This window comes from Artibeus jamaicensis, unplaced genomic scaffold, assembly GCF_021234435.1.
Source record: "Artibeus jamaicensis isolate MK-2021 breed Jamaican fruit bat unplaced genomic scaffold, CSHL_Jam_final contig_465, whole genome shotgun sequence".
NCBI lineage: Eukaryota > Metazoa > Chordata > Mammalia > Chiroptera > Phyllostomidae > Artibeus > Artibeus jamaicensis.
This window is the reverse complement of record NW_026521843.1, coordinates 26620034-26646609: the sequence shown is the minus strand read 5'-3', so window position 1 is coordinate 26646609 and position 26576 is coordinate 26620034. Positions and strand designations below refer to the sequence as shown.

At 38.4% G+C, this 26576-nt stretch overlaps 1 protein-coding gene across 4 annotated transcripts in view; it reads right to left on the bottom strand.

Annotated features, from left to right (window-relative positions):
- Window positions 1-26576, bottom strand: part of PLEKHH2 (pleckstrin homology, MyTH4 and FERM domain containing H2) — a 101771-nt gene that overhangs the window by 55035 nt on the left and 20160 nt on the right. For all 4 annotated transcript variants that reach the window (XM_037162070.2, XM_037162071.2, XM_053667067.1 and 1 more), the window contains 11 exons: window positions 21903-22052; window positions 20455-20538; window positions 19633-19714; window positions 12225-12410; window positions 9241-10202; window positions 6434-6509; window positions 5044-5138; window positions 4146-4290; window positions 1319-1455; window positions 1097-1207; window positions 849-935 (listed from right to left, as the gene is read on the bottom strand). In XM_037162070.2, the coding sequence (XP_037017965.2) occupies window positions 849-935; window positions 1097-1207; window positions 1319-1455; window positions 4146-4290; window positions 5044-5138; window positions 6434-6509; window positions 9241-10202; window positions 12225-12410; window positions 19633-19714; window positions 20455-20538; window positions 21903-22052 (2115 nt within the window). The remainder of the gene's footprint in view (window positions 1-848; window positions 936-1096; window positions 1208-1318; window positions 1456-4145; window positions 4291-5043; window positions 5139-6433; window positions 6510-9240; window positions 10203-12224; window positions 12411-19632; window positions 19715-20454; window positions 20539-21902; window positions 22053-26576) is intronic.

Below are 26576 nucleotides of genomic sequence, written 5' to 3'. Positions count from 1 at the left end.
CAGTTTTTCAGTTTCCAATTAACCATATTTCAAATTTTGCAGATCCTTAAGAAGCTTACAAATGATTTTTATCTGCCATGCTCCAAGACAAAGTGTCCCCTGATTCTCCTTTCTACATTTTGGGCAGTTCTCAGCTATTATCCACTGGAAACATTAATAATGTACCTTTCTGATAAATGTTTAAGTCTACCCTCCCAAGGAGCAAGCTAAGAAAATAATGATTATTAATGACATTTGAGAAATAAAATGCCTGAATTTAAACCACATATACCAAATCATCTCAACAGCCTGCATTTTCAGTTAAACAGGGTTCTGTCAAGACTGGCCTACCTGTGAGTGAGATGGTCAGCAGCTACCTCTGTGGGAACTCTCTGTGGGAACTACTACAGTTCCTCTGCTCACCGACATCCTTCCCATTTACATGTTATGGGAACCACGTCTGTGGTTCCTAGAAGAACTGCCATTTTCCAGGTCAGTATTAGAATTCAAACACCCCTGATTTAATATACATTAAATTGCTAACATCGTCTTTTGAATTCATTAATCAGATAACCCTCCCCTACAATAACTGGACAGTCTGAGAGCTGAGAACAGCCCCGCGATTAAGTACAGAGAAAGAACGGTGTAAGTGACAAAGGGCAAATAAAGTATAGTGAGGTGTTAACACAAGGTTAGCTTATATTATAGTTTTAACTAAGAACTCCTGGGGTTTCACAAATTATCAACCTTACCCAAAGTGAATTTTTAAAGAATAGTGAATTATCCAGTCACTTCTCTATTACTTTGAATAATTGAGAACTGAGTTTTGCATGATACAAAAAAGAAAAAAAAAGTTTTTAAAAAAGTACCTGAACTGTTTGTTTGTTATCGCCTCTTAAAATACTGCAGGATGCACTGAGTTCAATGTGGCCCTGGGGTTTTCTAATTACATCACTCTGTACAAAAGGAAGAAAACCAAACACAAATTGATTACCTGTCTTGGTCATAATAAGAAATGCTTTGTATAATTAATAACATCACAGGGAAGGAAACCAATCAGGAGTCTGAATTCTAATCCGAGGAATTCAGTTCCAAAGAGCAAGCACGTCCGACTCACCGGAGATTTGTAGTAAAGTAATTCACCACCTTTAAGAACAAACCATCTTCGCTTCCAAGTTTTGACTTTAGCACTCATTTTTAATAAATAGCCAGATTTTTCCAGTGGCTCCTAATTTAAAAAAGATTTAAAAAATATTTAAGTTTCTTTTGGAAGCTCCAACTAACAGATTCACTAATTTAAAAAAAAACACAAAAACCCAAAACCTGATGCAGTGTTTACATTTTTCCCGTTATCACTGGAGGCCGAGCAAGTTTTTGGGAGCTTCTGCTCTGGCTGCGAGCACTCTGTGTCCGTGGAGTAGGCATCTGGGGGAATAGCGTAGTCACTTTCAGAAGCCACAGAGGAGAGAGACACACCTAGATGAATGAAGAAATATAACCAGTCAATATTTGACTTGGGAGGCCCAAATGCTGGCTGTGAGTTCTAAAGCACAAACCTTGCTAGGCTAGATTTATTCTTATGCTTTTGGCCATGAAGAACTTTTAAAGTAGAAAACAGAACTAAAGGATAAGAACTAACACAGAAATCTTTAGGGAACATAAGGGACATAATAATATTTGGAATGATTATAAGCAAAGCTATTTTTACATATATAAAATATATGCAATAGTCTAGAAATGTATTTTTAATTAAGGATTAAAATGTGTATTTACATTTTGATGTATAGCAAACACGTTTAATTTATAGGGATTCACAATCATACTTTAAACTATGTACTTTTTCTTTTAAAGTAATTACTTTTAAAGTAATTCACATTTATAAAAAACCTACAGTCTCAGTAGTATTTTTTAAAGATTTTCTTTATTTTTTTAAAATATATTTTATGGATTATGCCATTACAGTTGTCCCATTCCCCCCTTCATTCCCCTCCACCCTGCACACCCCCTCCCCCCACCATTCCCCCCCTTTAGTTTATGACCACGTGTCTCAAGTTCTTTAGATTCTATATTTCCCCTACTATTCTTACCCTCCCCCCTATCTATTTTATACCTACCGTCTATGCTACTTATTCTCTGTACCTTCTCCTCGCTTCTCCTCCTAGTAGTATTTTTAATATAAGTCCAATACTACTAGTTTATAGATTTAAAAAATCTTTTTTAGCCCTGGCTGGTGTGGCTCAGTGGATTGAGTGCCAGTCTGCAAACCAAAGGGTCACCAGTTTGATTCCCAGTTAAGGCATATGCCTGGGCTGCGGGCCAAGTCCCCAATAGGGGGTGCGCAAGAGGAAACCACACACTGATGTTTCTCTCTCTTTCTCCCTCCCTTCCCCTCTCTCTAAAAACAAATAAATAAAAACTTTAAAAAAATCTTTTTTAAAAGAGAAGCAATATGATTTAAAGATATGAACACACTATTTCATATGCCACTGAATATAAAATACCCTATTTCATATTCAATTTTATATAAAATTTAAAATTTCATATAAAATAAAATTCAAGGGAACATTTTCACAATTCACTTGCCCTTTTAGAAGAAGATATGCAAATTGCAAGATACATTTGAAGGGTCATTACAATGGAGATTTTGAATATATTAAATAAAATCAAGGACTTAGGTCATCATTAATTACAGTATCCAGCAATTTTTAAAAGTATTAACATTTAAGGGACATTAGGACAATGTCACTAAACCACTACTATTATTTATTTAAGTAAGACAAGTCACTGTTGTGATAACAGTAATATCTTTATATTACATGGAATAACAGAAATTTAGATCTATAAAAGACCTTAGAAATCTTAGTCAATTCCTTCATTCTCTAAGGAGACTAAGGTCCAGAAATCAAAGGCTCTGTCCAAGTGAATAAAACCAGGCAGAGGCAATGCTGGAGAGCCAATACCAGGCTTGCAGCTCTAGGGCCAGTATGTTAGGCACCAACCTAGGTGGTAAGGGCAGAACAGACAACAAAAGAGAACATTTTCTGTGCTCAGGGAACACAGATTCTAGTCGGGGGAGACATAGCAAACAGGCAGTAAGCCCTGTGGAAAAAAATACGTAGAACAGACTAAAGGGATTTTAAAAAAATCTAGCAGTTGGAGAAGGGCGAAGGACTGCACTTGAATGGTGTGGTCAGCCTAGAGCTCGCTAAGAAGGCGGGGTTTGCACGAGCCCTGAAAGTGGTGTGGGAGTTCGCCATACAGACATCTGGGTGAAGAACACCATGCAGAGGACACAGCCAGGACAAAGGTCTTGAAATAAAAGCATGCCTGGAATGTTCTAGGAATGGCAGTGTGGTCAGAGCTGAGTGAAGGAGCAGAAAAAAGGAGATAAGGAAGGACAGAAAAGAATCACGTATCACCTTATACCCACTATGAGCCCTTGCAGTATCGGGACCAAATGTGTGATGTCACCCGATTCTAGCTGTCAGGGATCAAGGTACGAGCAGAGAGAGCAGTGGAAGCCCCACATATTAAACCTGTGAAAGCTGAGAAACTCCAATTGAACCAAGGGGTTTGGGAGTACCTAGGAGCTCCACGGAACACGATTTGAGAACCAACAAACATATCATGGCAATTAAATGCTTTTGTAAATATAGATGCCATTTAGGGTGATAGGATCTCTCTATAACCTCTACCTAGGCCAAATATTTCTTCAAAATCCACTAAAAATCATAAATATATCCAACGTAATTTTTTTGTTGATTTCCATTTTAACATCACATTAACCACCAAATTTTTAAATGTCTTTGCTGCCCTTTGGCAGTGTAGCAAATTGAGCTGGAATGCATCTATCCCATAAATTATCCAAAATGCCACACACTATTAAAGAGAAATCTCATGTAGGCCTAGGATCTCACTTTATTCTCATGATAAAGTGATTATCTCTTTTACACAAATGATGTGGTTAAACAAAAAAAGCCGAAGTGGCTTGTCTAGAAATATGAAGACAACTGAGAATATGTGTCTTAATCCTAGGCTAATTCTCTTTTCTCTGTGGCTTAAAACAAGTACTTTGACTTTTAAAAAAAAATCCACGGGAGATAAAAGTCCCATGAAATGTTCTGAATTACGTGGAACTGTGCTGTACGCCCGAGACTTTCTCTCACCTCGTTTCATGGCTCTGGGGCTGCCCGGCCCACTACGACTGCGCGTGTCTGACTCCGAAGTTCGGGAGCTGGACCTGGAGCTGTCTTCTTCCTCTGACCCGGAGGAGTCGTCCAGGAATGGGCTGCTGCTGATTTGGGTCGCCTTCTAAAGAAAGTCGGAACAAACTGTATGTATGCGTCTGTTAGGTCCTCTCTCTCTTAAGCTATGGAATGTTTTACCAGAAGTCACAGGATTAAATTTGTTAAAGGAATACAAGAATATATTTTGCCATTATCAAAGTCATGTTGTTAAGTCCCAAATTTTAATTAGCAGAGTGCTTGTCAATTATAAAAGATTCCTGAAAACATAAGGCCATGAATATCTGATGACATTTATTTTAACTGGGTTCTTCAAGCAAGGGAGGGGTACCCCGGCAGTGACGGAAAGATCTTTCTTAATTAGGAGTTTTCATTACATCATTAATAATATATTTACTTTGGGGTGTCCAACCTTTTGGCATCTCTGGGCCACACTGGAAGAAGAAGAGTTGTCTTGGGCCACACATTAAATACACAAACACTAGGGAAAACTGATGAACAAAAAAAAGGCTTTAAGTAAATTTACGATTTTGTGTTGGTCTGCATTCTGGGCCACGGTTTGGACACCCCTGGATAGAGGGGGCGGAGTATCACACGAGACATAACAAATATGGACTCAGACCTCTAATACTGATAAGAATAAATATCTTCTCCAGATTTTGCATTTTTCATCTTTTTATGCTATAGTAGAGTGAGTTCTAAACCTCCCTATAATGGGAGTCTGTAACATGACAAGAATGGAATCTGGAGCTTGAGTAAACAGTTTTCTTGATCTACGATGAAGAGAAGCATGCATGTAACAGTAACAATAATGAGTTACCCCCTTCAAAGTTGTATACACTGGGGTTGTCATATTCTTGTATATCAGAGATGTATAAAGTCCAGATGTGGTGTAGGAAAGCATTGCAACAGAATCTGAAACAGAAAACAAAATAATTAAAAAAAAACAAACTTTTAACCAGCCATTAGGCCTATTTCTTATGAATGTGAATCAAAAAAATCTCCAGTTAAAAGAGAAACCAGATTAACACACACGATTATTCATTATACAGTCTACTTTAAGAACTATGGCATTTGCAGGTTCAATTTTACACTCTCTTACACGGTTCCTTATTTCCTTATGTGCACTAGTTCCCCAACTAGACTGTAAGCTCTTTGAGAGCAAGGATCATGGGTTTTATTTCTACAGCATCTCCAACCAGCTCAGGCTGGGCAGAAATAAGTACAAACCCCTGCTGGCTGGTTCAGTACCCTATGAAGATATCCTCTGATTATTCACAGCCCTATTAGTGAATGGTGTTAAAACAGCATCATTCTTAAGCCTTATCAGATGAACCTCAAGTGGAAAAGTGAGAATATGATTGCCTAAATGGGAAGAACATAAGATAGTTGGAAAGAAATAGAACATCAGTGGTTATATCTGAGATACAGATTAGTGGTGGGATAAGTATAAGAAACCACAGGAAATGCTTTCTTTTTATTAAAGACAGCTCTTTATGACTTGGTTTTATTCCTTTATAATGGCATGTGCTGCCTCTATAATAATTTTTTGATGAAAGAAAGGAAGACAGAGGAAGGAAGGAAGGCAAAAAAAACTGAAGTGTATTTTAAACTCTGAAAACATAGCGACCAGTATTTTTACTTTAAAGGGCTAAAACTCCACAATTTCCTTGCTTTATTTAGCCTTTTTTAGGTAAAAACATAATGAGGTACAGCTCTCATAATGAGAGAGCTGAACATTTATATGCCCTTATACTGAGTAACATGAATTTCAAAATACAAATCAGCAATCCTAGAAATAACTTTATGAAAGCTTAAATAATTCTATTATTTAGAAAGTCCTTGGCTAGTGAAACAGCAGTACAAAATCACTTTTTAAAAAGATATTTTTTATTGTAAAAAAACCACATAAGATAAAATTTGCCATCTTAACCATTTAGAGTGTACAGGTCAGTTCATTTTAAATTTATTCACATTGTTGTGACTCTGGTCCTGACAACGTTGTATCTTGCAAATCTGAGGCGCTATATCCATTAAACAACTACTCCACCTTCCCCCTCCCCCAACCCCCAGTAACCAGCATTTTACTTTCTGTTTCTAGGACCACGACTACTTTAGATTCCTCATATGAGCATCTTTTTGTGACTGCTTATTTCACTAGCGCAGTGTCCTCAAGGTCCATCCACGTGGTAGCATGCAAAATCACTTACTTTTATTAACATTCTCCATATTGAAGGCCTCAGACATTCGAATGCCTGATTTGGCTACAGCATAAATTCTGCTTTCCTAATGGAAAAGAAAGATTTAAACGGGATATTTAAGGCAAAGAAATGATTACTCTCAACACACATGCTTTTCATTTGCTCTCCATTTAATGCGCACTAGAGTACAGCATTATTACAAAACTGTCATTGCCAACTAAAATACGCCACCCTGAACAGCACTGCAGAGGGCTTTTCCATCCGTGAGTCCCTCCATTTTTTATCTGTGTTCCCAAGTTTCTGCTTGGTATTTTACATTCTTTTGGAGAGATAGGAAAAAAGTAAGAGAAAGCTTACTCACAGCCAGTCGCTGACTATACACAGATACCGCCTTTCTACCATTCTGGAATATGGTTAAGGAATAAAAAGGGAGAACCTTGAGTGGCTGTAACATGCAGCCAGAAACCATTCATAATCCCTGACTACACACAAATATTACCTTTAATATTCTGCCATTCTAGAATATGGTAGAAGTAAAAAGAAAAAAACCCCTGAAATCAGGAATTGCAGACAGAGTAGCATTTAAGTGTTATCATCTTCATATTTCAAAGAAGTTGAAGAAACACCTGAGGTCAAATAATAGTTGAATTTGAGAACTGCAGTGGCATTTCTAATGTTATCTGTTCCAAAAGTAGGTTCTAATTTTGCTTTCTCTTCTTCTCTTAGAGAGATCTCTGAAACGGGTACTAAAAAGGCTATTATGCCTGCTCCCTGGGAGAACAGGGACTCCAGGCTGATTCTAATAAACAGATCACTGTGTCCTGAGCTTCGTAAGGCACCTGACCTGGACACAGTGGTCTGGGCCATGGTAGAGTGGCAAGTAGGGCAGCCCTGCTCAAGACGGTGCTAGCCAGTGGCCTGTGAGGTAATGAGCATGAGATCTCTGACTATCTGAGTCACTTTGGATTGAAGACTGGCTGCCTGAATAACTCCGACGTGGTTTCTTTGATTGTGAGATACATCCAAGACTGACAAACAGCAGAGTCAACAGAACAGAAGAATAAAAATAAGGCAGTAAGCAGGAAATATGAGACATCTAGAAGCCCTGAGAGAGTGGAGCACAGTAGTTAGTAGTAGTGAGAGAAGAAGGTCGCTGTGGACAGGAGAGGGCACGCTGAGCCACTGGACCAGGGGCAATGGAGTCACCTGTTTCTAAGGAGCTCTCAGAGGTGCTATTTAATTCTCACATGCTGTCCCCCTAACGTGACTATTTTATTTTGAATGATACTCAAGTTCAGTAAGGATGGGCTATATCTTAAACTCTTAAAAATCCTTAAAATACACTTCCATAAATTGAGGTAGTTAGAATTTATTTCTTTTCCTTGAAACCTGAAAATACCAATAAACAGAAATATAACCTCCAACTTGGCCAGTCTGCTTAAAAGGTTTCTGAAAAACAATACTACTTTTTCAGGACCGAATAGTTTCAGAAGATGAGGAAAAGCAAGAAAGGCAAAAAAAAAAAAAAAGTAGTGAAATGGTTTGCCAACTAAAACAAACTTGAAAGCCTAACCTAAATCTCTGGAAATCGCAACATAAGAGCAGAAGCAAAATTTCAACTCCTCAATGCCTAAAGGGTAACATAACTAGAATTCCAGAGATTTACATGCCAATAACATCCACTTTTTTTTTCTGTCCAGAATTTAGTAATAAACTGCAGATGGTTTTATATGGACACTGCAATGAAAGGTGCTTCTGAAAGTAAATAAAAGCTGATACATCCCAAGGCCTGAGTTTATACCAGGAAAACATAGTCATCTTAATTTGCTTAATTGTATTGTTCACTAAATAAAAAATACCAACAACTCCTGCAACCAAGATGTTTCTCTGGAGGTCAAAGGTTAAATTTTGTCACTATGGAAAGGAAAACAAAGCTACAGATCATTTCACTTTGTTTCAAATACAGGAAGAATTTTTTAAATCTGGCAATTCTAGGAAGAATCACGTAATTGATGTGTTAATTATTGTATTAATGATCAGTGTTTCAATGGAAAAATTTCAGTTCTATTCCGTATATAGAGGAAGATGCTTTTGGTTAAAGCACTGGCTTTATAAGCTCATGGAAAGTAAAATAAAATTTCTCTTTAAGCCAATCAGATACACAATTAAGTACAAGAGCAGATGACCAATAAGAGTGAAGCATCTAGGTTGAGAATTGACACAAACGTATTACACAGTTGAAGAGTTACCTTCTCTATCCTTGATGTTTTCTCCCTTGTGGAGGGAGCTCCAGTGACTGAACACTCCTGATCTCTCTCCTCCCCCAGGAGGAGGAGTGGCTTAATGCGATTGGGAAGCTTAGAAGAAGACACTGAACATAGAGAGCCCAGCACCTTCCTCTCCCCTTTCTCTGGAGAAGTACCTGCGCTCAGGAAACAACCAAGTGTTCTTGCATTAGGTTGTAAGTTTCAGAGGCACGGCCTCACTGGCAGAAGGCTGTAGAGGTTCAGCACCACCAGGTAAATAAATCTGCTAATCCTAAGGTCCAATATTAGAAAGCCTATTTGCCCACCAATTCTCTAAATGCAGTTTTATCAGCAATAAAGGTAATATTTTGATCTCCCATCAGTCTTATCCTTATCTTATCTCTCAGCTGATTCAGAACTCAGTGAGAAAGAGAAGAGGAAATTATATTCTGAAAACTCAGAACTGTCAGAATAAAGCTGGACTTGAAAAGAAACAGGAAGAGAAGTGGACCCTGAAAGTGAGTGTTAAGGAAGGAGTGTGTGTGCGCTGCACACTGCAAGGTAACTTACCCAGGAGGGAAAACGGTGCAGGGGAGGCGTTGGAGGTTTGCTGCACGCCGCCTTCTTGGCCGGGTTACAGGTTTCCTGGTCATCTGAACACGGAGATTCCAGTGAGTCGTAGGAAAACAATCCATCATCACAACTGGTGTCCATGTTCTCTGAAATGTCTGTACTGTCGCCGTCAACTAGATCAAGATCTGTTTCCTGAGGTCTCAGTGGTCGTATCATGCTTATAGCATTTCTGTTTGTACCAAACATCCTGTCGGAGCTTAACTGTGGCTGGCTTAAGTGCCGTTTGGCCAGTGCTACACTTATACTGAAAACATTAGGAATCCTTAACTTTGGGGGTGGCAGGTGTGATGAAGGCACTAATTGTGTTCCTTTTCCAGGCAGGAGGTTAGGATGCTTTGGAGTCAAAGCTGGGGTCAAAATAGGGCTTGGGGTGTTGGCCTCACTCGATGAAGATGAATAATCCAGTCTCTGAGACTGGAATTTTTTATTCAGTTCATCTGAAGAACTATCATGTTCTTTTTTACTTGATTCAGAATTTCCCTTTCCATGAAGACTATTCTGAGCTTTCCATTGTGCTTCCTGTTGCCAAGAATACAGCTTCTTGTGTTCTGGTATCTTTATGCCAAAAGTCTCTTCTTCAAATATAGAACTGCTGTCATCGGACGCTGTCAGATACGTCTCACTGCCCATCCTGCTACACTGGGCCCCTTCCTCTGATGTGTGGCTGGAAAGGGTGGACGTGTACCTGGACTTGGATCTTCCTTTGCTCCCGTCTTCCTCATCGGAACTCCAGTCACTCACTGGAGCCCCAGAATTCTGGGATAAACTGCCCTCTGTAACAAAGCTTGGTCTTGTTTTCCGATTCTGTTCTGAGACACACGGGGTTTGACGCAATGTTCTCTGACCTCGGTTGTTTTCTTGAATTTGGTTATCGACAGACTTTTCTGGAATTTCCATTTCTACAAAAGAATGCATCATGTTAGCACGTTGTCTTTAATAATATAATTTTTCTATACATTTAGCTTTATGTAACTACATTGTAAAAACTGGAATTTTATAAGAATAAAGTTAACTGACATTATCCTTTTTTACTTTTATTTTTAAAGAATTTTTATTTCTTTATTTTTAAAAGATTTTATTTATTCATTCCTTGAGAGGAGAAGGGAAGGAGAAAAAGAGGGAGAGAAACATCGACGTGTAGTTGCCTCTCACATGCCCCCAACTAGGGACCTGGCCTGCAACTCAGACATGTGCCCTGACTGGGAATTGAACCGGGGACCCTGCAGTTTGCAGTCTGGCACTCAGTCCACTGAGCCACACCAGTCAGGTCCCCAGTTCTTTTTTTTTTAAGTCATGCGTCTTTTTTAAACACAAGTTTAGAAGTGAGAAACTCTATATAAAACATGGAGTCTTAACACTTCAGTAGCACAGTATCAAAATTAAACTGCTTTTTACAAATGAGCATATTGGGGGAAGAAACTGGCAATAGTCTAAGGAGACATAATAAAAAAAGTAAAATGTGAAAACAGCCACTAAAAAAATGAATACCACTAAATATATTTTAGAAGCAAAGAAAATGACAACCCTTTTTCAACTATATTTCAAAATTATTGTAAGTAAATTTAAACATAATAAATATAATTTAAGTACCACACTTTGTTCCCAAACTTCAATGCAGGAAATATGCAAAACCATGAAGAAAACATAAACAGAGAAAGACTTTCCTCCTTTGACTTTTGGTTTAAGCATAACTACAAAATGTGTTTTTATAATAAGAATAACACTCCTCTAAAAATGTCTTTAGATAGGGCTTATCTTGTTTATAACTTAATTAACAGTATAAACAATTGGCTTCAGGAATAGTGAACTAAAAATTTAGACTGAAGAGTACAAAAAAACCTTGGAAAACATAAAGACACAGATATGACCTTCATAACTACAGATCTAGAGGTTGGACACATAAACTTTACGATTTGGTATCAGGCAACTTGTTAAATTTGCAAATAAACAAGAGCTTCAGTACAGGCAACCTCAACTGTACTGAGCTACACTCAACTGAGTGTTAGAAAGTGGGAAGGGAATTAAAATGATTTCACAAAAAAAATTGCAAGTAATGGCATGAAAGTGAATAGCAAAGGAGCCGTCTAATTGGAAAAACGTGTTTTTCCAATTAGTTTTCAGGATTAGATAATCAAACATAGACTTTTAAGGCTATAATATTTCTCCTCTGAGGAAAGAAAACAGGAACTGAAAATAGAGAAGATGCAAATTTAAGGGTCCCTAGAACACCTGGGAAAAGTCACCCTCGGTGGCAAAGTCAGCAGCTGTACTACAAAACCAAATTTGGAGGGACTTCAAGACTAAACAAAGAACAGAAATCTGCACACAGGCCCAGAGTTTTAACATCTAGGTAAATATTTTCTTCTTCGAAGCAATAAAGCAAAGATCAAAGTGATTATGAAACTGTACCCTTGAGCTCTTTTTCTTTATAAGGTTGCGGTGTCCTGTTTAATATTAGATCATTTTTAAATATTTTAAATAAATAATGAATAGAAACTTCATAGCTCTAATCTGAAGTGCTGAGCTAAAACAAGTACCAAATAGGTACAAGTGTAAACTTATTCATTTTAAATATCACTGCTTCCTACTGTAGGAAGAAGTATCAAGAGGGGGAAAACAGCTTCTCCTCCGTGTCACTGGCAAAGCCTCTGAAAAAAAGGGAAAAAGCCTGAAGAAAACTGGATACGCAAAGTTAAATGCTGTACTGCTCTTTAAAAACGTTCCCATAAAATATCCAATTGTCAAATTGGAAATAAGGAAACTACAATGAGTCATCCAGATAGAGTTTGTATATTTACTCTTTTGAGTGATGAACAAATTAAAAATTAAAAAAGAAAATTCAGCTGTCTGAGGATTCATCTTAGCAAATGATTCTTCCCTGTAAAAGAATGTCAAGTCAAATTCTGCTAGTCCATAAATACCTTCTATGTCTTTTCCTTCCGTGAACTCGGGTTCTTTCGATGATATCTTGCTCATTTCCTCAGATTTTACTACTTGAGGAGGACTCCGTGCTCGGGATAAGAAGCACCCAAAGGTCAAACTGCTCAGGCGCTGGCCTTCCAAAAGCTTTGGGGTAGAGGCACCGGATGACTTCTTCCCTTGAACTTCTGCAAGATCATTAATCAAAATCAAGGTCTGAATTTTTTTTAGTTTGTTAAATAAAAATGAACCAAAGCATATAAAAAAACTTGGACAAATTACTCGTCATACCTGAAATAAAAGCCTGAAAATCCTAAAGGTCATTTTTTCATTTATTATTCAATTTATTTAAACAAACAAAAAAATTCACCCATCTCTCCTACTTCCTATCTTGCAACTACCCAAAATGTTCTCTGTGTCTATGAGCTTGTTTTTAAACTGTTTTATTTATTTTTAGATTCCACATATAAAGGATCATAAGGTATCTGCCTTTCTCTATCTGACTTATTTCACTTAGCATAATGCCCTTGCAGTCCAAACGTGTTCTTATAAATGCCAAGATTTCATTCTTTTTATGGTTGGGTAATATTACACATAAAGAGCTTTGTTATCCATTCCTCCATCGATAAATATTTAAATTATTTCCATATCATGGCTATTATAAATAATGCTACAATAAACATCGGGGTGCATATATGTTTTTGAATTAGTGTTTCCATTTTCTTTGGATAAATACCCAGAAGTAGAGCTGCTGAATCACATGGTAGTTCTATTTTTAATTTTTTTAAAAAACCTCAGTACTCTTTTCCATGGTGGCTGAACCAATTTACATTACCACTAAGAGTGCATGAGGGTTCCCTTTTCTCCACATCCTTGTTCACATTTAATGTTTCTTGTCTTTTTGATAATAGTCATTCTGACAGGTGTGAGGTGATATCTCGTTGTTGTCTTGCATTTCCCTGATGATTAATGCTGCTCGGCGTCCTATCAGGTATCCGTTGGCCATCTGCATGTTTTTGGAAAATGTCTATTAAGGTCCTATTCCCATTTCGTAAACAGATTATTTCTTTTTCTCTTTCTTTCTCCCTTTCTCTTTCTTTTTTTGCCATTCTATTGAGTTGTATGCATTTTTATATATACTGGATACATGATTTGAAAATATTTTCTCCCATTCAGTAGGTTGCCTCTTCATTTTATTGATGGTTTCCTTTGCTGTGCAGAAGGCTTTTAGTTTGATGTAGTTTCACTTGTTTAATTTTGCTTTTGATTTTGGTGTCAGATTTTAAGAAAGCATTGCCAAAAGACCTACATGATGGGACTTACATAACCAAATTTAATATTTATTTACATATAGTAACATGGAACCCTCAATGTCTAGCATCACATGCCAGCATTTGAAATCTGTTTAGCCCTGGCCACTGTAGCTTGGTTGGCTGAAGTGTCATCTGTGCACCAAAAAGTTGTGGGTTTGATTCCCAGTCGGGGCACATGTCTGGGTTGCAGGTTCAATCTCGGGTTAGGGCATGGATGGGAGGCAACCAACTGACGTTTCTGGTTCACACTGACGTCTCTTTCTGTCTCTCTCTCACCCTTTCTCCCCCCCCCCTTCCTTTCTCTCTGAAAGCAATGAAAAAGTATTCTCAGGTAAGGATAAAAACAATTTTTTAAGTCTTCTTAAATAGTTTAATGGTCGAAATATTTTTTTGCCCTGGCCAGTGTGGCTCTTAGTTGGTTGCAGCTTTTGTCCTGTAACCAAAAGGTTGCAGGTTTGATCCCTGGTCTGGATGCATATACGGCAACAAATCAATGCTTGTCTCTCACATCGTTGTTTCCCTCTCTCCCTTTCTCTCTCTCTAAAAGCAATGAGGAAAAAATGCTCTTGGGAGAGGATAAAATATATGTGTGTGTATATTATATATGTATATATATATGAAATATGTATATATGTTTACACACATACATACATATATATTAACTGCAGAGAGAAAAATATCCAATTCCTTGACAGCACTTAGTTATTAAATAACCACAAAAACAAAATGAACCAGATGATAAACAATTAGAGTACTAGAGCTTCTTGCAAAATAAAGTACTGGTGAATACCAGTCAAGTACTGGTAAAATTTGATTCTGCAGTAATGCTACTAATGGTGAAGAAAAAGTGACCAAGTTCTTTGCTGCCAAGACAAACAGGAAATTTAGATCATCCCTGGGGCAAAGATCACATGATCACTGTAATAACTTTTGCTTATTATACTTTTTAGCATGTTTGTCATGAGAAAACAGGTGAAGGGGCTTGGTCTACAGTGATCACAGTACTGACAGCCTTAATCACTTCTTTAGAGGAACAAAAGGGTGGGAGAAGTCTCTGGATTGATAATTTAGATTATCCAGACTAGCCCACTGGATAGCTAGTGGACTAATTATGGGTTTAATTCATCTTTTAGGATTTGTAATATTGCCACTTGTAACATCAAAAGAATGGAGATCCAATGATAGTAATAAAGGTTTTCAAGAAAACTGAATTCTTAACTCTGGGATATCACCAAAGGTTAGGTTAAATGACAACTGATAATTGTGTACAATTGAAGAAAAACACCTTTATACAGGGTATACCATCAGATGTATCTTTTATTATTTTCATGTTGATTATTTCTCACAGAACTCAAAATAGTTTAGTAATCATATGCATGCATATAGTTTTTAAACTGTAGATGACCCTTGAAAACCACAAGTTAGAACTGTGTGGATTCACTTACACAGAGATTTTTTTTTCAATAAATGCCTGTACTGTTTTCCATATGTGGCTGGGAGTCCTGGGATGCAGAGGGCTGAATATATGCATCAATCTGTGTGATATTATTTAGGGAAGTTGAGCATCCATGGGTTTTGGTATCTGCAGGGAATCCTAGAAACAATCCCCCACTGATACTGAAAGGACAACATAAGTTTGGGGGGGAGTCAAAATTCTACCTGGATTTTTAACTGCACAGGCATCAGTGCCCCTAACCCATGTGTTTTTCAAGGGTCAACTATATAATATTACAGCTACATATATCATATCTATTCTTATCCAGCCCAAATCTAAGAGACTGCCAATTAATACTAGAATTGCAAGCTAAGAATAGCAGGGAAAAATAGCCTTTTGAGAGTGGGCTTAGTAGATCTGATCTATTTCAATTTGATAACCAACACAAGGACTTGAAACTTTAATTCTAAATATGGAATTCCAGATCAACTATCAGAACACCTGTTTCTTATCATATAGATGGAGGAAATTTGTGATACAAGAGATACATATTTTGGTCTTCATCCATGGTTCCTGCCACATAGCTTCTAAAATCCTTGGCATTTCCTAAGTAATAGGGATCAAGGTATCTTTTGTTTTTATACTAGCCCTTTTATAATAGCCCTTTCAGACAAATCTGGGTTTATGTAAATAAGGAGACAGCCTCAGGATGAGGACTGGTTGCCAGGAAAAGCACCAAGTGATTAAAAGTTTGGAAATTTCAGCCTCACTCTTCACACCCGACCTCTGACCTCAGGCAAAGGGAGAAGGGATGGCAGTTGAATTAATCACCAGTGGCCAATGATTTAATTATTTAACCAGTCAATTATGCCTACATAGTGAAACCTCCATAAAAACCCAAAAGGATGGGGTTCAGAGAGCTTCCGGGTTGGTGAACACATGGGGATGCTTAGAGGATGATGCATGTAGATGAGATCAGGGGCGTTCAGGGTGGTATGGCCATAGGCTGGGTGATGCATTTAGATAGAGCACAAAAGCTCTGTGCCTCTTCTCCCACAGCTTGCCCTACATACCTCTTCCATCTGGCTGTTCCTGAGTCATACCCTTCGTAATAAACAAGTAATCTAGTCAGTAAACTGTTTACCTGTGTTCTGGGTGCTGCGCTAGCACATGATCACACCTGAAGAGGGGGGTCATAAACCTCCAGCTCATAGCCAGTTGGGCAGAAACAGGAGTGACCACAATCTGTACTCGGGGTTGGGTCTGAAGTGGAAGGTGGGGATAGTTTTGCGGGACTGAGGTCTTCACTTCAGGATCTGATGCTAACTCCAGGTAGATGATGTCAGAATTGAGTTGAATTTGTAGGACACCTAGTTGGTGTCCTCTGAGAATTAAAGAATTGCTTGGTGTGGGCAAAGTCCCACATCTGGCGTCAAAAGTATAGAGAAGAGGAAAAAAAAAGAGTTTTTCCCTTTGCAAAATGAGGGCAGTAAGTGCTAACATGCAGTAGACAAAATACTTTCATATGTCCTATAATGAACACCCTCACCTCCCATGAAACTGAGATGGCGCTATTACAATCACCATTTGCTAATGTAAAAAAATCTGGAGACATAAGGATTATTAAATTGTAGAGTATTAAAGTTGACTTCAAAGCCTGTGTTCTTTCTGCCATGCCAGAATGTTTTCCAATGCATTCTGGGAACCCCCAGGGCCTTGTGGAAATGTCCCAGAGGGGAGAGGAAGAGGCTTGGGCGAAGCTAAGTCTGTTGGACTCTAAATCCAATAATACCTTTAACCTGTTTTATCTCTCGAAATTCTATACAAAAAAAGTTGGGTTTTTTATTTTTTAATATATTTTATTGATTATGCTATTACAGTTGTCCCATTTTCCTCCCTTCACTCCCCTTTGCCCTGCACTCCCCCTCCCACCTACATTTCCCCCCTTTAGTTCATGTCCATGTGTCATAAGTTCTTTAGCTTCTACATTTCCCACACTACTCTTGCCCTCCCCCTGTCTATTTTCTCCCCACCATCTATGCTACTTATTCTCTGTAGCTTCTCCTCCCTTCTCCTCCTCCCACTCCCCTGTTGTAACCCTCCATGTGATTTCCATTTCTGTGGTTCTGTTCCTGTTCTAGTTGTTTCTTTAGTTTCCTTTTGTTTTAGGTGTGGTTGTTAATAACTGAGATTGCCGTCCTTTCACTGTTCATATTTTTTTATCTTCTTTTTCTTAGATAAGTCCCTTTAACATTTCATATAATAAGGGCTTGGTGATGATGAACTCCTTCAACTCGACCTTATCTGGGAAGCACTTTATCTGCCCTTCCATTCTAAATTAAAGCTTTGCTGGATAGAGCAATCTTGGATGTAGGTCCTTGCCTTTCATGACTTGGAATACTTCTTTCCAGCCTCTTCTTGCCTGTAAGGTCTCTTTAGAGAAATCTGCTGACAGTCTTATGGGCACTTCTTTGTAGGTGACTGCCTCCTTTTCTCTTGCTGCTTCTAGGATTCTCTCCTTCATTTTAATCTTGGGTAATGTAATGATGTGCCTTGGTGTGTTCCTCTTTGGGTTCAACTTCTTTGGGACTCTCTGAGTGTCCTGGATTTCCTGGAAGTCTATTTCCTTTGCCAGATTGGGGAAGTTTTCCTTCATTATCTGTTGAAATAAGTTTTCACTTTCTTGCTCTTCCTCTTCTCCTTCTGGCACCCCTATGATTCGAATGTTGGGACATTTAAAGATGTCCTGGAGGTTCCTAAGCCCCTTCTCATTTTTTTGAGTTCTTGTTTCTTCATTCTGTTCTGGTTGAATGTTTCTCTCTTCCTTCTGGTCCACTGTTGATGTGAGTCCCAGTTTCCTTCCCACCACTATTGGTCCCCTGTGCATTTTCCCTTATTTCGCTTAGTGTAGCCTTTATTTTTTCATCTAATTTGCGACCAAATTCAACCAATTCTGTGAGCATCCTGATCCCCAGTGTTTTGAGCTGTGCATCTGATAGACTGGCTCTCTCTTCATCATTTAGTTGTAGTTTTTCTGGAGCTTTGATCTATTCTTTCATTTGGGCCATTTTTTGTGTCTTGACATGCCTGTTACATAGTGAGGGGTGGAGCCTTACCAGGGTGGGGCAACCCACTTTGCTGGGTTGTGATGCTGAATGTGGGGGCAGGGTCAGAGAGGGAACAATGGCACTCGTTCCACTCTCTCTCAGATTTTGGTCCCCTCTGCCGCTTGCCACAAACAAATTGGGCCCTTCTGGTGTTGATTCCCGGGTGTGTGGGCTTGTGTACGTTCTAGGACCCTGTGGGTCTCTCCAACAAACTCTCCTGTGAGGCTGGGAGTTTCTCCTGCTGCTGCTTCATCCCCCACTGGTGTTTTCAGAGGTTTAAGGCTTTATTTCCCCCTGCAGGAGTCCTGGGTTGTGCGGTCTGTTTCACTCCCCAGTTGCTTTTCCTAGTTTATTTGCACGTGAATGTAGGACCACCCAGTCCGCAATCTGCCACCCGGCCGGGTTTGCCTGCTGCTGCCTTGCTGGCCAGTTGCAGCCTTACGCGCCCTGCCCCACAGTCTGCTGCCTCTTTGGGTCTTCCATCCAGCACCTTGCCGGGTCCTCTCTGCCAAGCTGCCCGTCTCCGCCCCTCCTACCGGTCAGGGTGAAGGTGTCTTCTTTAACTCCTTGGTTGTTAGACTTCCATATAGTTTGGTTTCTGTCAGCTGTGGTTGTTTTTTGTTTTCAAATTGTTGTTGTCCTTCTTGTGGTTGCGTGAAGTGGCACAGTGTGTCTACCTATGCCTCCATCTTGGCCAGAAGTCCAGGACCAAAAAATTGTTTTAAATAGTATTCTGTTGCTAAATAAGTTTGAAAACCACTGTACTAGGTCATGGATCTAATGCCCCTGCTGATTCACCTCCTCTTCATCTCTGTGCACTTACATGGCCATCACTAGAATAGCACATTAAGTAAATTTTTATCTCTGACTCTGCCACCCACTCTCTGGTTTTGAAGTTGAAAAACCTAAGCATTGGAAAATGCAAAGGTTTATCCATATTATAAAATTCTGCTCTAAATAGTCAGCCTGGCAGAATTTCAATCACTATTGATAACCAGGACATAGAGTGAAAATAGAAAATACCATGACTAACTTTTTTGAAACATATCTGAAATTAAATGTTGAAATTAATATCACCTCCTTTGTGTTATTCGCTACTGTCTACTTGTGTTGTTTAGCATGGACATGTGGTTATTTAAGTATAAATCAATTCGAGTTAAGTAAAAATGTGAAATTCAGTTCCTTAGTTGTGCTAGTCATATTTCAAGTGTTCACTAGTAAAATTCTACATAGCCAAATGCATCGAATTAAGCTATCTTAGTCAAAGCACTCATATGTTGTAGTTTTTTATTTAATAATAATTATATAAAAATAATTATGATATTCTCATTTATTGGGTATAATCTATAGGCAAGGTAATATAGTAGGTTCTTTATTATTTTATTGCATAACCTTTATTTTTTACATGTGCCTTTAACTTTTTTCTTCAGCAAAGTTTTGCTGGATTTATTGAAGCATAATTAACAACTAAGACTGTAATAAAGTCAGGTACCGTCACATAACGACATTTTGGCCATGGATGGTGAGGATGAGTAAAGTCTACTATTAGCCATACCTTGTAGTTTTGACTGCATCGTTCTTATCTCTTCCATTTGGTTTTGGTTGATCAAACGGAGATTCTGATTCTCCAGTTCCAGCTAAGAGGACATATGGTATTCTTTTATACAGAAATAACATTTCTAAAATATACTAGTAAATTATAATATTTAGAAAACCTTAATACCTAGTTACACATAAGGAATGCTAAGCAAATATGAGATGAATTTATAGGCATAAGTTATCAACCTATTCTGGCTTCAGTATTCATTTTTTCCAGAGCTAAGAATTTTAAGTGCTTTCATCCCTATCCCTTTTCACTAGAAAACTACTTTAAACCAAATTATTTTAGCATTTAATCTGTCATGTAAACTAAATAATGTATACTTCTCAGATACTGAATACATTTAAATTTTATGGTATATATATTCTATACTTATTTAAAATTAATTAGAACTAAAATCTACTAATTAGAATATGGCTACTTACACTAACTACATGAGCCAATATTTTTCATTTTAGAAATACATTAAATATTGAAATGGAAGCTACCTATCTCACATTTACCAAGACAGGGCGGGAAGGAGCAGGATGACAGCTGGGAAGGGGTGGGGCAGGGTCCGGTGTTAGCGGGTGGAGAGATCTAGCAAAAAGGAAAGAGGACTCAAGGACTTGGACAGCAGTGTACTGATTGCTGGGGCGGGGGCGTGTAATGGGACTAAATGGTAATGGAAACCAACTGATCAGAATTTTGCTTCACTCACACTGATCATATATTCTGATGACTATATATTCAAAAGAAGTCATAGGTATAGAAAAGGCAAAATATAGCAATAAATACCTCATTTAACTTAACGGTTACCCATTCTTTGATCTTAGCTGCTTTCTCTTCTATTATTTTAGCTTCTTGTATCCTTATTTGTTTCTGAAATAACATTAGCAGTTTGTTTAGTTCAAACATAAGCTTACTGGTCTGAAAATGTTATATCATAAATAGAAAAGGCAAATCCACTTAAAACCTGTTTCCACATTAAAACTTCTACCTTCAAATTACCAAATAGAGTAAAAAAAATGACAATTGCCCAGCAGATACAGCACTGAATCATAAAAGCATACACAAACATTACTAGTTTTAACAATTGCCATTCTCTTTCTCTAAAAGATAATGTATTGAAATCAATCCATTGAACTTATCAACAACAAAAAAAACATTTCTGGAAATGGTCTAGCAGGGGTGTCCAACCCGTGGCCCATGGGCCACATGCAGCCCGGGATGGCTATGAATGTGATCCAACACAAAACTGTAAATTTACTTGACACATTATGAGATTGTTGTGTGATTGCATGTTGCAATGTATTTAACATGTGGCCCAAGACAACTCCTCTGCCAGTGTGGCCCAGAGACACCAAGGTTGGCCACCCCTGGCAGGGTTATAAAGATGTTAGGATAGAGCTCAACCAGGCTAGGAGAAGAGTCAGAATCTCCTCTGGGGTGTGGCTTGTCTTCCCCTCCAACACTAATGGTTTTTAAAAATCCAGGGAAAAAATTAAAATAAAAAACCACACTAGCTCATATTGACCGACCTTAAAATCTGGTTATGGTCACAAACCTACTGCAAATATGATTATCATGTAACTACAGTGGGTGGGGACTAGGACGGGTGAAAGGCTGACAACCACCGACCCGACAAAACACTGACCCCTACAGAAATCAAAGCAATGCTGCAAATAAACAATTTAACGTATTTAATGGTGTTGTAGTGGTCATGTTTAAATGATGCTAAGTAACTGTAATACAATTTTTCATAATAAAATTTTAAAATAAACTAAATACAATACTTAATTAATCTCAAGAAAGTGGTTCAAAAGTGTACACGTTTCTAAGCAGTTGGATTAGAAAGAAACCCATTTAAAATATAATGTTCCATCAACATTTCCAACACCCTAACAATCTAAAGCAAAGATTTATTTGAAACACTTTACAGATGGAAATGCTTACTGATGACTGAGTGTTTTCACCTTAAATGCCGCACTCAAACTTGAGAGTTAGGAGCACTGTCACATGTGGGAAGGGTCAGACAGGGTCTCGGAATCAGCCCAACTTAAAGGTGAATGCCATTTCACGTTCACCTTTCACCAATAAATGTGATGTGATTCTGTGCATTGACCAACTGAGAAAAGTTTCTGACCTGATTTAGAAGTTTAGGCTCTCTCTCTTTTTACTCTTTGTGATTATGCATAAATGAATCCACATATTTAGAACCGTTTGATGATCAAATTCTTCCTAACCTGCTCTTCCAGTTGCAGTTCCAAGCTTTGGATGATGTCATCTTTTTCTTGTATTAAGGTCTCCAGATCTTGACACTTTTTATATAACCTTGTCTCTGATTCACTGGTTTGAATATTAGCTGCTTTTAATTTCTCTTCCATAACTTGTACCTAAATTCAGAAGATAGATAAACTATTAAAATTAGGCATATACTCAATTTATCACAGTATTAAATTTAGAATTTTACTTTAACATTAAATAGGTTCCTAAAAGTTATCATCATAAAACTATTGAACAGCACAGTTTAATACATATAATAATTATAAAGTCTGAAGACTACTTTGCCAAGTGGTACTTTTTTAAGGTACAAAAGGGTACATAAGAGATTTGAAGAATATGACTACATTGCATAAATGTACCGCATAGTACAACAATAATAATATGCAAAGCATTTCATAAGAGAATAACATCAGAAAGTTTCCAGCCCTGCCTTTTTCATATTTTAAACAAAGTAGGAATATAAAATAAAGAAGGTGAATGGTGACAGAAAGACTCAAATTGCATGACCTAGCACAATAACGTATTTGGGTGGAAAAAATAAACTTAGGCGAAATAGAAATGCGTGTATAATGGGAAGCAAAAAGAAAACAAAACAACTTTAAACCCCACAGTTGGAATCATAAAAATTTTTAGAAGTATGAGTGTCAAGATACAGGTAGGAGAGTATGTCCAGTGAGGGTTTACTGATTCACTAGTTTAAGAAATATTCAGCGAACACCTGCCATGACCAGGCTTGTTCTGGGGCCTGGGAAGACATCAGGGAGTGAAACAGAACTAAAAGCTCTGCCTGAGTTGAAATTAAATTCTCCTGGGTAAGAGATCACAAGTATAATAAAGATGTAAAAATTATACAGCACTTTACACAAGATGATAAGGGCAACAGAAAAAAAACTAAAAAAGATAAAAGTGTGTGTCTGGGGGTGAAGCAGTGCCTCAGATTTAGTATCTGAGGTATATTGGCTCTGCTTGGATCTTCTGCAAAACATATGTGGACATGAAATCTCAGAAGGGATGTGTGAGTGTTGACAGTGAGAAAGAAAATAAAGTGCTGTAGACTGTTTACGATATTACGCACTCCACGTAAGAAAGAATATAATGTTTGCAATGCTTCAGGTTATAGGACTAGAGAGGGAAAATATAAAAATGTATTTGCAAAATTAAAGATAACAGGATGAAAAACTTTAAACTATTAAAAACACCTCTGAAAGTCATAAGGAGTCCTTACTTAATGTTTAAAAATAATTAACATCTAGAAGGATGATTTTAAGGTTAGTTTGGTTTTGTTTTTTTAACCATGAATACAAGGTTTCATCTGTGGGTTCACTGTATAAACGTAAATTCAACTCAGCTGCCAACAGTGTCCTGTTTAAATACCACCCACATGGCTGGAAAGAACAGGATGACAGCTGGTCAGGGGGAGGTTAGGGGGTGGAGGGATTGAGCAAAAAGGAAAAAGGATTCATGGTCATGGACAACAGTGTGGTGATTGCAGGGAGGAGGGGTAGATAAGATGAGGGGACTAAATGGTCATGGAAAAAGTATACAATAAAAAACCCTGAAAAAAATAAATAAATAAAATACAAAATAATAAAAATGTATTTCACTATCCAAATGATAATTTTAAGTTATTGTAAGGTTTAGATTTTTAAACATCATGTAGAGGGCTTTTTACAGAAAGTACAGACCAACAGTCAAGGACAAAGGTCGGCCTTAGAGATACTGCCATGAAAAACAGCTGGAGCAGGACAAAGAGCTGGACAGTAAACACCAAGGGAAATGCTAGAATGGTACAGCCAGTTCTACACAGGGCAACTTGTAGCTGTAGAAGCAGAGAGAGAAGAGCAGAGACCACGTCCAAAATGGTTATTTCTGTCCCAGAGATACAGTCATAGATGATAAACCTAAAGGGGGGCAGAATATATCTCCCCCAAATATGCCACTTTGGCATGTTGATCATTCGAATTAAAGTTACTTGAGAAACAGCCAGTACAAGAGGACACTGACCTTCTTTGTCCCCCTCAAAGCAGGAAACAGCTCCCATGTGAAAGGTGCCCTCCCTGTATCAGGAGGGTAGAGGCACCCTTATCACCGGACAGGAGGAATTTAGGGCTGAGAATGCTAGATAAACAAACCTTGTTACTTCTTCACTTGATTTAGTGAAGCCCAAGCCCCTTTGCCTTGTCTATACTTGACAAGTTTACTGTTTCCCTGTCAAAGGAAAATAAAAGGTATAAAAGCTGCCTGGTTTGTTCACTTCTAGGATTCTCATCTTTATGGGGCTCCCATACATAGTTAAATTTGTTTTCCCTGTTAATCTATCTTATGTCAAATTAATTATTAGATTGTCCTGTCCAGTATGGCTTAGTTGGTTGAGCATTATCCCACAAAGCAAAAGGTCGCTGGTTGGATTCCTGGTCAGGGCACATGCCTGGGGTGCATGTCAGTCCCCAGTTGGGGGCACGCGAGAGACAACCAATTGATGTTTCTCTCGAACATCAACGTTTCTTTCTCTCTCTCTTTCCCTGCCCCTCTCTCTAAAAATAAATAAATAGAATCATAATTATTAGATCAACCGAAGAACCTAGAAGAAAAATTTCTACCTCTATTAACCTCAAGAAAACCAAAAATAACTGAATAAAAATAGAAGTGAGTATGACCAGACCTACACTTACAGTCTCTTTTGATTAAGTCAGAGCAAGCCACCCCACAGGCATTGGGCTGCCACACAAAACCATCCTGTTACTGCTTAGGAAATGTCTATGGTCCTGGGAAAGTCTGGCTTGGAAGAACTCTTGTTCCTTGAAAAACATGTTCAGTTTGAAAGGTGTTCTTGTTTTACGAACGAATGCCACAGTCAGAGCTCCTTGGATGAACCTTTGTCACGTGCAACTCAATCATTCGTTACCATCAAAGTCTCCCAGGGAGTTTAAATCCATCATCAGTTTTTAAATAAACAACCTTCCAATCAAGGCAATTATTGGCAAACATTGCAAAGTCTCCTAGGGAGAGAGATCATGGAGTGGTTGCAGGCAACCTACTTGCCACCTGGTCCTGTTAGGACCGACTTCCGCAGGACTCATCAGCCTTTCTTGGTAATGAGTATGAACAAGACCTACAGGAAGGGGAAGGGGCCTCCAGAAGAACCAAGCAGCCTTTTAAAATGTCTTACCACAAGTCCACAGCAAATAGCCTGGTTCTTTCTCATTCATTTAACTACCCGGAGATTGACCAATAACAAACGTATATGAATTCAAATGGGCTATTACAGAGACTCTTGTAATTACCGATGATAAGAGGATATTCTCCAAAGAGGAATCCCTTAGGCTACCTTTCTTTTCTACCTCCAGGAGAACTACTCTACCTCAGCACACTCCTCAGCCATCTCCCCAAAGCATTTGCTGATTCTGAGGTTCCTGAGCTATTGTGCAGACTTGGGGTGCTCACACCCTGCGCATTCCAAAGAAAGGACTGACCCCTGATTGGCTATCAGGAAATAACCACTGAGCCCTTAAAATTTTATCACCATTTTATTGTGATAAAATTGTCCTTACATACCTGAGATACTGGGCCACCCCAGGTGGTTTATGCTAACAATTCAACTTACGATGAGTGCCTTCTCTGTTCACTCACCTGAGGTCCTGGGCCACGCTGTATCATTTTGGCTGCTGGAAGGGTTGGAGACTTGGGAGCTAAGGTCAATCAAATGCGCATTCCATGCTGACAAGACTGACCCCCGTCCCCAGTAAAAATTCTGGACACCAAGGCTTGGGTGAACCGGTTGGCCATACTTGGTATGTGTTCTCACACATCACTGGTGGGATCCTCAAAAGCATGCCTGTGTAACTCCACTGTGACTGGGCAGCTGGAAGTTCATTCCTGGTTGCCCCTGAATTCTGCCCTATGTGCATTTTTCCTTTGCTAATTTTAATCTGTACCTTTATCCGTAATAACCCATAACCATGAGTATAACAGCTTTTCTGGGTTCTGTGGTGAATCATCAAACCTGAGGGTAGTCTTGGGGACCCGGATGCAACTCCATATGGTATTTTCCATTTTCATGCCCACACTTGGAAAAAGCAGGAGCTGCAAATATTGTTTCCATTGTAATTACCTTACTGATACTTCCTTCTTTCCATTTATGACCTCATCCCCTCCCACACACTACAGGTAATTAAGATGTGACTATATTTTTGAGTGGGGACTGGAAGGTTCTGTTTTTCTACATGCACTGCGATAACAAGACAGAGATGTCTGACCATCCCAAAGCAGAACGAAGAAAGGAATTGTAAGAGTATGTTGACTCCCAGACCATTCTGCAGTTATTTAAAATTTATTGCAAATTAATTAATATTCTCATCACATCTTAAATACAATTATTTTGGCATAGTGCTCTATAATTTATGCAGTCAGGCCAGAACCATTTTCACTGAAGGTGGAAAGAAAGGAACAGCCCTGGTTAAAGTAGGTTTCCATGTGATGAAATAAACCATTAGAAGGTCTTAGAAATTAGAATGACTGAGTAGTAACCATTTATTAAGAACCAAAAAATGATGAATACTAAGAACCAACTTTACAGAAAGGCAGATTAGCCCACACAGTAGAAAACTCAAAGGGAATTATAAACCCAGCTCCTA